At 45.2% G+C, this 13,032-nt stretch overlaps 1 protein-coding gene across 1 annotated transcript in view; it reads right to left on the minus strand.

Annotated features, from left to right (window-relative positions):
* Positions 1-13,032, minus strand: part of LOC106592264 (lysophosphatidylcholine acyltransferase 1) — a 114,654-nt gene that overhangs the window by 55,365 nt on the left and 46,257 nt on the right. The window contains exon 3 of the mRNA XM_082974961.1: positions 2,123-2,337. Within this exon, the coding sequence (XP_082831087.1) occupies positions 2,123-2,337 (215 nt within the window). The remainder of the gene's footprint in view (positions 1-2,122; positions 2,338-13,032) is intronic.

Here is a 13,032-nt window from a genome sequence, read left to right on the forward strand (position 1 = left end):
CCACTAGACAGCCATTAGTCCCAGGGAGCTAGCCTAGCCACTAGACAGCCATTAGTCCCAGGGAGCTAGCCTAGCCACTACACAGCCATTAGTCCCAGGGAGCTAGTCTAGCCACTAGACAGCCATTAGTCCCAGGGAGCTAGTCTAGCCACTACACAGCACAGCCATTAGCCCCAGGGAGCTAGCCTAGCCACTACACAGTCATTAGTCCCAGGGAGCTAGTCTAGCCACTAGACAGCCATTAGTCCCAGGGAGCTAGCCTAGCCACTAGACAGCCATTAGTCCCAGGGAGCTAGCCTAGCCACTACACAGCCATTAGTCCCAGGGAGCTAGTCTAGCCACTAGACAGCCATTAGTCCCAGGGAGCTAGCCTAGCCACTACACAGCCATTAGTCCCAGGGAGCTAGCCTAGCCACTAGACAGCCATTAGTCCCAGGGAGCTAGCCTAGCCACTACACAGTCATTAGTCCCAGGGAGCTAGTCTAGCCACTACACAGCCATTAGCCCCAGGGAGATAGCCTAGCCACTACACATCACAGCCATTAGTCCCAGGGAGCTAGTCTATCCACTACACAGCCATTAGTCCCAGGGAGCTAGCCTAGCCACTACACAGCCATTAGTCCCAGGGAGCTAGCCTAGCCATTACACAGCCATTAGCCCCAGGGAGCTAGCCTAGCCACTACACAGCACAGCCATTAGCCCCAGGGAGCTAGCCTAGCCACTACACAGCACAGCCATTAGTCCCAGGGAGCTAGCCTAGCCATTACACAGCACAGCCATTAGTCCCAGGGAGCTAGCCTAGCCACTACACAGCCATTAGCCCCAGGGAGCTAGCCTAGCCACTACACAGTCATTAGCCCCAGGGAGCTAGCCTAGCCACTACACAGCCATTAGCCCCAGGGAGCTAGCCTAGCCACTACACAGCACAGCCATTAGCCCCAGGGAGCTAGCCTAGCCACTACACAGCACAGCCATTAGTCCCAGGGAGCTAGCCTAGCCATTACACAGCACAGCCATTAGTCCCAGGGAGCTAGCCTAGCCACTACACAGCCATTAGCCCCAGAGAGCTAGCCTAGCCACTACACAGTCATTAGCCCCAGGGAGCTAGTCTAGCCACTACACAGCCATTAGCCCCAGGGAGCTAGCCTAGCCACTACACATCACAGCCATTAGTCCCAGGGAGCTAGCCTAGCCACTACACAGCCATTAGTCCCAGGGAGCTAGCCTAGCCACTACACTACACAGCCAACATGATTCTATTACAGACTAGGCTTGCTGCTGCTGAACACAATTAATGTCCAAATCCACTCCCTCAGCTATGCCTGGTTACCCTAACAAGATGTTAAGGAGGTTATTAGATCCTGGCCTGAAACTCAGCCAACAACGCTGCAGTAAAACGTTTCCCCTCATAGGTCTCTATGAATATTAGCAAAGGTATAACACAGTCATACTTAAATTTAATAAAGTGTTAGTGAATTTCCCAATGATCTTCTGTGTGAGATAAGATCACAGGTTAGAGGAATTCAATGCTCACTTGTCTACAGTATCGGCCTAGTGGCACAAAGGAACACTGACTTAAGGTACACTTTATATAGGCTACTACAGAACTGACAGTCATCCAACTCTCTTTCTCCAGCTCTCCATCTCCAGCTTCCTCTCTCCAGCTGTTTCTCTCTCTCTCTCTGTCTCTCTCTCTCTCAGATACACTATGTCAGACAGGGCAGTAGTGTTGAGAGATATCTCACCAGTGCAGAGGGGTTTGGGGCAAAGGATTGAATTGGGGTTGGGCAAGAGAGAGAGACAGAGACAGACAGAGACATAGAGAAACAGAGAGAGACAGAGAGACACAGAAAGACAGAGAGAGAGAGAGAGAGAGAGAGAGAGAGAGAGAGAGAGACAGAGACAGACAGAGACATAGAGAAACAGAGAGAGACAGAGAGAGAGAGAGAGAGAGAGAGAGAGAGAGAGACAGAGAGAGAGAGAGAGAGACAGAGAGAGACAGAGACAGAGACAGAGAGACAGAGAAAGACAGAGAGAGAGAGAGAGAGAGACAGAGAGACAGAGAGAGACAGAGACAGAGACAGAGACAGAGAGACAGAGGGACATAGAGAATGCGACTCACTGCCCCAGACAGGGATGTCCTTGCTCTCTGCCTTCATGACGATGGAGGACATGGACATGGTGACGGGGATGGCATCAAAGTAAGAGGAGTGGGGTCCCAGCGTTAGGATAGGAGCCTCGGCCGGCAGCGCCTGGCGCCCCTTCACCGTCATCCAATGGAAGCCTCCCGCAAACCACATGACCCGCATGATGGTCCTCAGAGCAACGTCCACAAACCTGGAGACAGACATTCATTACATTGAGTTATTTACAGAACCACACACTGTTTATTTACAGGATAGACAGAACAACACAACATTGTTTATTTAGAGGATAGACAGAACAACACAACATTGTTTATTTACAGGGTAGACAGAACAACACAACGTTGTTTATTTACAGAACAACACAACATTGTTTATTTACAGGATAGACAGAACAACACAACATTGTTTATTTACAGGATAGACAGAACAACACAATGTTGTTTATTTACAGGATAGACAGAACAACACAACATTGTTTATTTACAGGATAGACAGAACAACACAATGTTGTTTATTTACAGGATAGACAGAACAACACAACATTGTTTATTTAGAGAACAACACAACATTGTTTATTTACAGGATAGACAGAACAACACAACATTGTTTATTTAGAGGATAGACAGAACAACACAATGTTGTTTATTTACAGGATAGACAGAACAACACAATGTTGTTTATTTACAGGATAGACAGAACAACACAACGTTGTTTATTTACAGGATAGACAGAACAACACAACATTGTTTATTTACAGGATAGACAGAACAACACAATGTTGTTTATTTACAGGATAGACAGAACAACACAACATTGTTTATTTACAGGATAGACGGTACAGTCTGCAGGAGAGTCCCTTCAACCATTATTCTCCAGACATTATCTGTCAGACAGTGAAAGACCAGTTTGATGGTCGGCAGGCAGTATAATGTAATGTGAAGCAGTATAATGTAACGTGGAGGCAGTATAATGTAATGTGGAGGCAGTATAACGTAATGTGGAGGCAGTATAATGTAATGTGGAGGCAGTATAATGTAATGTGGAGGCAGTATAATGTAATGTGGAGGCAGTATAATGTAATGTGGAGGCAGTATAATGTAACGTGGAGGCAGTATAATGTGATCTGGAGGCAGTATAATGTAACGTGGAGGCAGTATAATGTAACGTGGAGGCAGTATAATGTAACGTAGAGGCAGTATAATGTAATGTGGAGGCAGTATAATGTAATGTGGAGGCAGTATAATGTAACGTGGAGGCAGTATAATGTAATGTGGAGGCAGTATAATGTAACGTGGAGGCAGTATAATGTAATGTGGAGGCAGTATAATGTAACGTGGAGGCAGTATAATGTAACGTGGAGGCAGTATAATGTAATGTGGAGGCAGTATAATGTAATGTGAGCTGGAGGCAGTATAATGTAATGTGGAGGCAGTATAATGTAATGTGAGCTGGAGGCAGTATAATGTAACGTGGAGGCAGTATAATGTAATGTGGAGGCAGTATAATGTAATGTGGAGGCAGTATAATGTAATGTGGAGGCAGTATAATGTAACGTGGAGGCAGTATAATATAACGTGGAGGCAGTATAATGTAACGTGGAGGCAGTATAATGTAATGTGGAGGCAGTATAATGTAATGTGAGCTGGAGGCAGTATAATGTAATGTGGAGGCAGTATAATGTAATGTGGAGGCAGTATAATGTAATGTGGAGGCAGTATAATGTAATGTGGAGGCAGTATAATGTAATGTGGAGGCAGTATAATGTAACGTGGAGGCAGTATAATGTCATGTGGAGGCAGTATAATGTAATGTGGAGGCAGTATAATGTAATGTGGAGGCAGTATAATGTAATGTGGAGGCAGTATAATGTAACGTGGAGGCAGTATAATGTAACGTGGAGGCAGTATAATGTAACGTGGAGGCAGTATAATGTAATGTGGAGGCAGTATAATGTAATGTGGAGGCAGTATAATGTAATGTGGAGGCAGTATAATGTAATGTGAGGCAGTATAATGTAACGTGGAGGCAGTATAATGTAACGTGGAGGCAGTATAATGTAACGTGGAGGCAGTATAATGTAATGTGGAGGCAGTATAATGTAATGTGGAGGCAGTATAATGTAATGTGGAGGCAGTATAATGTAATGTGGAGGCAGTATAATGTAATGTGGAGGCAGTATAATGTAATGTGAGCTGGAGGCAGTATAATGTAACGTGGAGGCAGTATAATGTAATGTGGAGGCAGTATAATGTAATCTGGAGGCAGTATAATGTAATGTGAAGCAGTATAATGTAACGTGGAGGCAGTATAATGTAATGTGGAGGCAGTATAATGTAATGTGGAGGCAGTATAATGTAATGTGAGGCAGTATAATGTAACGTGGAGGCAGTATAATGTAATGTGGAGGCAGTATAATGTAATGTGGAGGCAGTATAATGTAATGTGGAGGCAGTATAATGTAATGTGGAGGCAGTATAATGTAATGTGGAGGCAGTATAATGTAATGTGGAGGCAGTATAATGTAATGTAGAGGCAGTATAATGTCATGTGGAGGCAGTATAATGTAACGTGGAGGCAGTATAATGTAACGTAGAGGCAGTATAATGTAATGTGGAGGCAGTATAATGTAATGTGGAGGCAGTATAATGTAATGTGGAGGCAGTATAATGTAATGTAGAGGCAGTATAATGTAATGTGGAGGCAGTATAATGTAATGTGGAGGCAGTATAATGTAACGTGGAGGCAGTATAATGTAATGTGGAGGCAGTATAATGTAATGTGGAGGCAGTATAATGTAACGTGGAGGCAGTATAATGTAATGTGGAGGCAGTATAATGTAATGTGGAGGCAGTATAATGTAACGTGGAGGCAGTATAATGTAACGTGCAGGCAGTATAATGTAATGTGGAGGCAGTATAATGTAATGTGAGCTGGAGGCAGTATAATGTAATGTGGAGGCAGTATAATGTAACGTGGAGGCAGTATAATGTAACGTGGAGGCAGTATAATGTAATGTGGAGGCAGTATAATGTAACGTGGAGGCAGTATAATGTAATGTGGAGGCAGTATAATGTAATGTGGAGGCAGTATAATGTAACGTGGAGGCAGTATAATGTGATCTGGAGGCAGTATAATGTAACGTGGAGGCAGTATAATGTAACGTGGAGGCAGTATAATGTAATGTGGAGGCAGTATAATGTAATGTGGAGGCAGTATAATGTAACGTGGTGGCAGTATAATGTAATGTGGAGGCAGTATAATGTAATGTGGAGGCAGTATAATGTAATGTGGAGGCAGTATAATGTAACGTGGAGGCAGTATAATGTAACGTGGAGGCAGTATAATGTAACGTGGAGGCAGTATAATGTAATGTGGAGGCAGTATAATGTAATGTGGAGGCAGTATAATGTAATGTGGAGGCAGTATAATGTAACGTGGAGGCAGTATAATGTAATGTGGAGGCAGTATAATGTAATGTGGAGGCAGTATAATGTAATGTGGAGGCAGTATAATGTAATGTGGAGGCAGTATAATGTAATGTGGAGGCAGTATAATGTAACGTGGAGGCAGTATAATGTGATCTGGAGGCAGTATAATGTAAAGTGGAGGCAGTATAATGTAACGTGGAGGCAGTATAATGTAACGTAGAGGCAGTATAATGTAATGTGGAGGCAGTATAATGTAATGTGGAGGCAGTATAATGTAACGTGGAGGCAGTATAATGTAATGTGGAGGCAGTATAATGTAACGTGGAGGCAGTATAATGTAACGTGGAGGCAGTATAATGTAATGTGGAGGCAGTATAATGTAATGTGAGCTGGAGGCAGTATAATGTAATGTGGAGGCAGTATAATGTAATGTGGAGGCAGTATAAGTAATGTGGAGGCAGTATAATGTAATGTGAGCTGGAGGCAGTATAATGTAATGTGGAGGCAGTATAATGTAATGTGGAGGCAGTATAATGTAATGTGGAGGCAGTATAATGTAATGTGAAGCAGTATAATGTAACGTGGAGGCAGTATAATGTAATGTGGAGGCAGTATAATGTAATGTGGAGGCAGTATAATGTAATGTGAGGCAGTATAATGTAACGTGGAGGCAGTATAATGTAATGTGGAGGCAGTATAATGTAATGTGGAGGCAGTATAATGTAACGTGGAGGCAGTATAATGTAACGTGGAGGCAGTATAACGTAACGTAGAGGCAGTATAACGTAACGTGGAGGCAGTATAATGTAACGTGGAGGCAGTATAATGTAACGTGGAGGCAGTATAACGTAACGTAGAGGCAGTATAATGTAACGTGCAGGCAGTATAATGTAATGTGGAGGCAGTATAATGTAATGTGAGCTGGAGGCAGTATAATGTAATGTGGAGGCAGTATAATGTAATGTGAGCTGGAGGCAGTATAATGTAACGTGGAGGCAGTATAATGTAATGTGGAGGCAGTATAATGTAATGTGGAGGCAGTATAATGTAATGTGGAGGCAGTATAATGTAACGTGGAGGCAGTATAATGTAACGTGGAGGCAGTATAATGTAACGTGGAGGCAGTATAATGTAATGTGGAGGCAGTATAATGTAACGTGGAGGCAGTATAATGTCATGTGGAGGCAGTATAATGTAATGTGGAGGCAGTATAATGTAACGTGGAGGCAGTATAATGTAACGTGGAGGCAGTATAATGTAACGTGGAGGCAGTATAATGTAATGTGGAGGCAGTATAATGTAATGTGGAGGCAGTATAATGTAACGTGGAGGCAGTATAATGTAATGTGGAGGCAGTATAATGTAATGTGGAGGCAGTATAATGTAATGTGGAGGCAGTATAATGTAATGTGGAGGCAGTATAATGTAATGTGGAGGCAGTATAATGTAACGTGGAGGCAGTATAATGTGATCTGGAGGCAGTATAATGTAACGTGGAGGCAGTATAATGTAACGTGGAGGCAGTATAATGTAACGTAGAGGCAGTATAATGTAATGTGGAGGCAGTATAATGTAATGTGGAGGCAGTATAATGTAACGTGGATGCAGTATAATGTAACGTGGAGGCAGTATAATGTAACGTGGAGGCAGTATAATGTAACGTGGAGGCAGTATTATGTAATGTGGAGGCAGTATAATGTAGCTCTACAAGACAACATCCCCCAGACAGAGACAGTAAACGGTAGAGCACACGACAGTGTCCTGACAGGCAGGCTGTCACCTCTCTAAGTATGAGTCACATCTCATTTACTCCCCACTGGGTGTGATGAGACAGACCACTACTGTAGGAGAGGAGAGGAGAGGAGAGGAGAGGAGAGGAGAGGAGAGGAGAGGAGAGGAGAGGAGAGGAGAGGAGAGGAGAGGAGAGGAGAGGAGAGGAGAGGACGGAGAGGAGGAGACAGGAGGGGACAGGAGAGGAGGGGACAGGAGAGGAGAGAGGAGGAAAGGAGAGGAGAAGAGAGGAGGGGAGAGGAGGGGACAGGAGAGGACAGGAGAGGATGGGAGAGGAGGGGAGAGCAGAGGACGGGAGAGGAGGAGACAGGAGGGGACAGGAGAGGAGGGGACAGGAGAGGAGAGAGGAGGAAAGGAGAGGAGGGGAGAGGAGGGGACAGGAGAGGACAGGAGAGGATGGGAGAGGAGGGGACAGGAGAGGAGTGGAGAGCAGAGGACGGGAGAGGAGGAGACAGGAGGGGACAGGAGAGGAGGGGACAGGAGAGCAGAGGACGGGAGAGGAGGGGAGAAGAGGAGACAGGAGGGGACAGGAGAGGAGAGGAGAGCAGAGGACGGGAGAGGAGGAGACAGGAGAGGAGAGGAGAGGACAGGAGAGGAGAGGACGGGAGAGGAGGGGAGAAGAGGAGACAGAAGGGGACAGGAGAGGAGAGGAGAGAGGAGGAAAGGAGAGGAGCAGAGAGTAGAATCACCAGAAGCTTCTCCAATTCACAGAGGACTGGCTCATGCAGTCGTCAAACATTGACACACTAACACTCTCTGGCTGAGGCAACACACGACACTACCCAATATTCAACAGTTACCTAGCCTAATTCAGGACCAGAAATAGAAACTAATGAATTCAAACAGACTAAAATACACTGAGGGGACAAAACATTAAGAACACCTGCTCTTTCCATGACAGACTGACCAGGTGAATCCAGGTGAAAGATATGATCCCTTATTGATGTCAGTTGTTAAATCCACTTCAATCAGTGTAGATGAAGGGGAGGAGACAGGTTAAGGGGAGGAGACAGGTTAAGGGAGGAGACAGGTTAAGGGGAGGAGACAGGTTAAGGGAGGAGACAGGTTAAGGGGAGGAGACAGGTTAAGGGGAGGAGACAGGTTAAGGGGAGGAGACAGGTTAAGGGGAGGAGACAGGTTAAGGGGAGGAGACAGGTTAAGGGGAGGAGACAGGTTAAGGGAGGAGACAGGTTAAGGGGAGGAGACAGGTTAAGGGAGGAGACAGGTTAAGGGGAGGAGACAGGTTAAGGGGAGGAGACAGGTTAAGGGGAGGAGACAGGTTAAGGGGAGGAGACAGGTTAAGGGGAGGAGACAGGTTAAGGGGAGGAGACAGGTTAAGGGGAGGAGACAGGTTAAGGGAGGAGACAGGTTAAGGGGAGGAGACAGGTTAAGGGGAGGAGACAGGTTAAAGAAGGATTTTTAAGCCTTGAGACATTTGAGACATGGATTGTGTATTTGTTCCATTCAGGGGGTGAATGGGAAAGACTAAAGATTGAAGTGCCTTTGAACGGGGTATGGTAGTAGATACCAGGCACACCAGTTTGTGTCAAGAACAGCAACGCTGCTGGGTTTTTCACACTCAAAAATGGTCCACCACCCAAAGGACTTCCAGACAACTTGACCCAACTGTGGGAAGCATTTGAGTCCACATGGGCCAGTATCCCTGTGGAGATGCTTTCGACAGCTTGTAGAGGAAAGGGTAAGTTTCCTCTCTCTGTTGTAGTGTCTCTAACCCTTTCCTCTCTCTGTTGTAGTGTCTCTAACCCTTTCCTCTCTCTGTTGTAGTGTCTCTCTAACCCTTTCCTCTCTCTGTTGTAGTGTCTCTAACCCTTTCCTCTCTCTGTTGTAGTGTCTCTCTAACCCTTTCCTCTCTCTGTTGTAGTGTCTCTAACCCTTTCCTATCTCTGTTGTAGTGTCTCTAACCCTTTCCTCTCTCTGTTGTAGTGTCACTAACCCTTTCCTCTCTCTGTTGTAGTGTCTCTCTAACCCTTTCCTCTCTCTGTTGTAGTGTCTCTAACCCTTTCCTCTCTCTGTTGTAGTGTCACTAACCCTTTCCTCTCTCTGTTGTAGTGTCTATAACCCTTTCCTCTCTCTGTTGTAGTGTCTCTCTAACCCTTTCCTCTCTCTGTTGTAGTGTCACTAACCCTTTCCTCTCTCTGTTGTAGTGTCACTAACCCTTTCCTCTCTCTGTTGTAGTGTCTCTCTAACCCTTTCCTCTCTCTGTTGTAGTGTCTCTAACCCTTTCCTCTCTCTGTTGTAGTGTCTCTAACCCTTTCCTCTCTCTGTTGTAGTGTCACTAACCCTTTCCTCTCTCTGTTGTAGTGTCTCTAACCCTTTCCTCTCTCTGTTGTAGTGTCACTAACCCTTTCCTCTCTCTGTTGTAGTGTCTCTAACCCTTTCCTCTCTCTGTTGTAGTGTCTCTAACCCTTTCCTCTCTCTGTTGTAGTGTCTCTAACCCTTTCCTCTCTCTGTTGTAGTGTCACTAACCCTTTCCTCTCTCTGTTGTAGTGTCTCTCTAACCCTTTCCTCTCTCTGTTGTAGTGTCTCTAACCCTTTCCTCTCTCTGTTGTAGTGTCTCTAACCCTTTCCTCTCTCTGTTGTAGTGTCACTAACCCTTTCCTCTCTCTGTTGTAGTGTCTCTAACCCTTTCCTCTCTCTGTTGTAGTGTCACTAACCCTTTCCTCTCTCTGTTGTAGTGTCTCTAACCCTTTCCTCTCTCTGTTGTAGTGTCTCTAACCCTTTCCTCTCTCTGTTGTAGTGTCTCTAACCCTTTCCTCTCTCTGTTGTAGTGTCACTAACCCTTTCCTCTCTCTGTTGTAGTGTCTCTAACCCTTTCCTCTCTCTGTTGTAGTGTCTCTAACCCTTTCCTCTCTCTGTTGTAGTGTCACTAACCCTTTCCTCTCTCTGTTGTAGTGTCTCTAACCCTTTCCTCTCTCTGTTGTAGTGTCTCTCTAACCCTTTCCTCTCTCTGTTGTAGTGTCTCTAACCCTTTCATCTCTCTGTTGTAGTGTCTCTAACCCTTTCCTCTCTCTGTTGTAGTGTCATGAACCCTTTCCTCTCTCTGTTGTAGTGTCTCTAACCCTTTCCTCTCTCTGTTGTAGTGTCTCTAACCCTTTCATCTCTCTGTTGTAGTGTCTCTAACCCTTTCCTCTCTCTGTTGTAGTGTCTCTAACCCTTTCCTCTCTCTGTTGTAGTGTCTCTCTAACCCTTTCCTCTCTCTGTTGTAGTGTCATGAACCCTTTCCTCTCTCTGTTGTAGTGTCACTAACCCTTTCCTCTCTCTGTTGTAGTGTCTCTAACCCTTTCCTCTCTCTGTTGTAGTGTCTCTCTAACCCTTTCCTCTCTCTGTTGTAGTGTCTCTAACCCTTTCCTCTCTCTGTTGTAGTGTCTCTCTAACCCTTTCCTCTCTCTGTTGTAGTGTCACTAACCCTTTCCTCTCTCTGTTGTAGTGTCTCTCTAACCCTTTCCTCTCTCTGTTGTAGTGTCTCTAACCCTTTCCTCTCTCTGTTGTAGTGTCTCTCTAACCCTTTCCTCTCTCTGTTGTAGTGTCTCTAACCCTTTCCTATCTCTGTTGTAGTGTCTCTAACCCTTTCCTCTCTCTGTTGTAGTGTCACTAACCCTTTCCTCTCTCTGTTGTAGTGTCTCTCTAACCCTTTCCTCTCTCTGTTGTAGTGTCTCTAACCCTTTCCTCTCTCTGTTGTAGTGTCACTAACCCTTTCCTCTCTCTGTTGTAGTGTCTATAACCCTTTCCTCTCTCTGTTGTAGTGTCTCTCTAACCCTTTCCTCTCTCTGTTGTAGTGTCACTAACCCTTTCCTCTCTCTGTTGTAGTGTCACTAACCCTTTCCTCTCTCTGTTGTAGTGTCTCTCTAACCCTTTCCTCTCTCTGTTGTAGTGTCTCTAACCCTTTCCTCTCTCTGTTGTAGTGTCTCTAACCCTTTCCTCTCTCTGTTGTAGTGTCACTAACCCTTTCCTCTCTCTGTTGTAGTGTCTCTAACCCTTTCCTCTCTCTGTTGTAGTGTCACTAACCCTTTCCTCTCTCTGTTGTAGTGTCTCTAACCCTTTCCTCTCTCTGTTGTAGTGTCTCTAACCCTTTCCTCTCTCTGTTGTAGTGTCTCTAACCCTTTCCTCTCTCTGTTGTAGTGTCACTAACCCTTTCCTCTCTCTGTTGTAGTGTCTCTAACCCTTTCCTCTCTCTGTTGTAGTGTCTCTAACCCTTTCCTCTCTCTGTTGTAGTGTCACTAACCATTTCCTCTCTCTGTTGTAGTGTCTCTAACCCTTTCCTCTCTCTGTTGTAGTGTCTCTCTAACCCTTTCCTCTCTCTGTTGTAGTGTCTCTAACCCTTTCATCTCTCTGTTGTAGTGTCTCTAACCCTTTCCTCTCTCTGTTGTAGTGTCATGAACCCTTTCCTCTCTCTGTTGTAGTGTCTCTAACCCTTTCCTCTCTCTGTTGTAGTGTCTCTAACCCTTTCATCTCTCTGTTGTAGTGTCTCTAACCCTTTCCTCTCTCTGTTGTAGTGTCTCTAACCCTTTCCTCTCTCTGTTGTAGTGTCTCTCTAACCCTTTCCTCTCTCTGTTGTAGTGTCATGAACCCTTTCCTCTCTCTGTTGTAGTGTCACTAACCCTTTCCTCTCTCTGTTGTAGTGTCTCTAACCCTTTCCTCTCTCTGTTGTAGTGTCTCTCTAACCCTTTCCTCTCTCTGTTGTAGTGTCTCTAACCCTTTCCTCACTCTGTTGTAGTGTCTCTAACCCTTTCCTCTCTCTGTTGTAGTGTCTCTAACCCTTTCCTCTCTCTGTTGTAGTGTCACTAACCCTTTCCTCTCTCTGTTGTAGTGTCACTAACCCTTTCCTCTCTCTGTTGTAGTGTCTCTAACCCTTTCCTCTCTCTGTTGTAGTGTCTCTCTAACCCTTTCCTCTCTCTGTTGTAGTGTCTCTCTAACCCTTTCCTCTCTCTGTTGTAGTGTCTCTCTAACCCTTTCCTCTCTCTGTTGTAGTGTCTCTCTAACCCTTTCCTCTCTCTGTTGTAGTGTCTCTAACCCTTTCCTCTCTCTGTTGTAGTGTCTCTAACCCTTTCCTCTCTCTGTTGTAGTGTCTCTAACCCTTTCCTCTCTCTGTTGTAGTGTCTCTAACCCTTTCCTCTCTCTGTTGTAGTGTCTCTCTAACCCTTTCCTCTCTCTGTTGTAGTGTCTCTCTAACCCTTTCCTCTCTCTGTTGTAGTGTCTCTCTAACCCTTTCCTCTCTCTGTTGTAGTGTCTCTAACCCTTTCCTCTCTCTGTTGTAGTGTCTCTAACCCTTTCCTCTCTCTGTTGTAGTGTCTCTAACCCTTTCCTCTCTCTGTTGTAGTGTCTCTAACCCTTTCCTCTCTCTGTTGTAGTGTCTCTAACCCTTTCCTCTCTCTGTTGTAGTGTCACTAACCCTTTCCTCTCTCTGTTGTAGTGTCTCTAACCCTTTCCTCTCTCTGTTGTAGTGTCTCTAACCCTTTCCTCTCTCTGTTGTAGTGTCACTAACCCTTTCCTCTCTCTGTTGTAGTGTCTCTAACCCTTTCCTCTCTCTGTTGTAGTGTCTCTAACCCTTTCCTCTCTCTGTTGTAGTGTCACTAACCCTTTCCTCTCTCTGTTGTAGTGTCACTAACCCTTTCCTCTCTCTGTTGTAGTGTCACTAACCCTTTCCT

This window comes from Salmo salar, chromosome 05 (assembly GCF_965601325.2).
Source record: "Salmo salar chromosome 05, fSalSal1, whole genome shotgun sequence".
Classification (NCBI taxonomy): domain Eukaryota; kingdom Metazoa; phylum Chordata; class Actinopteri; order Salmoniformes; family Salmonidae; genus Salmo; species Salmo salar.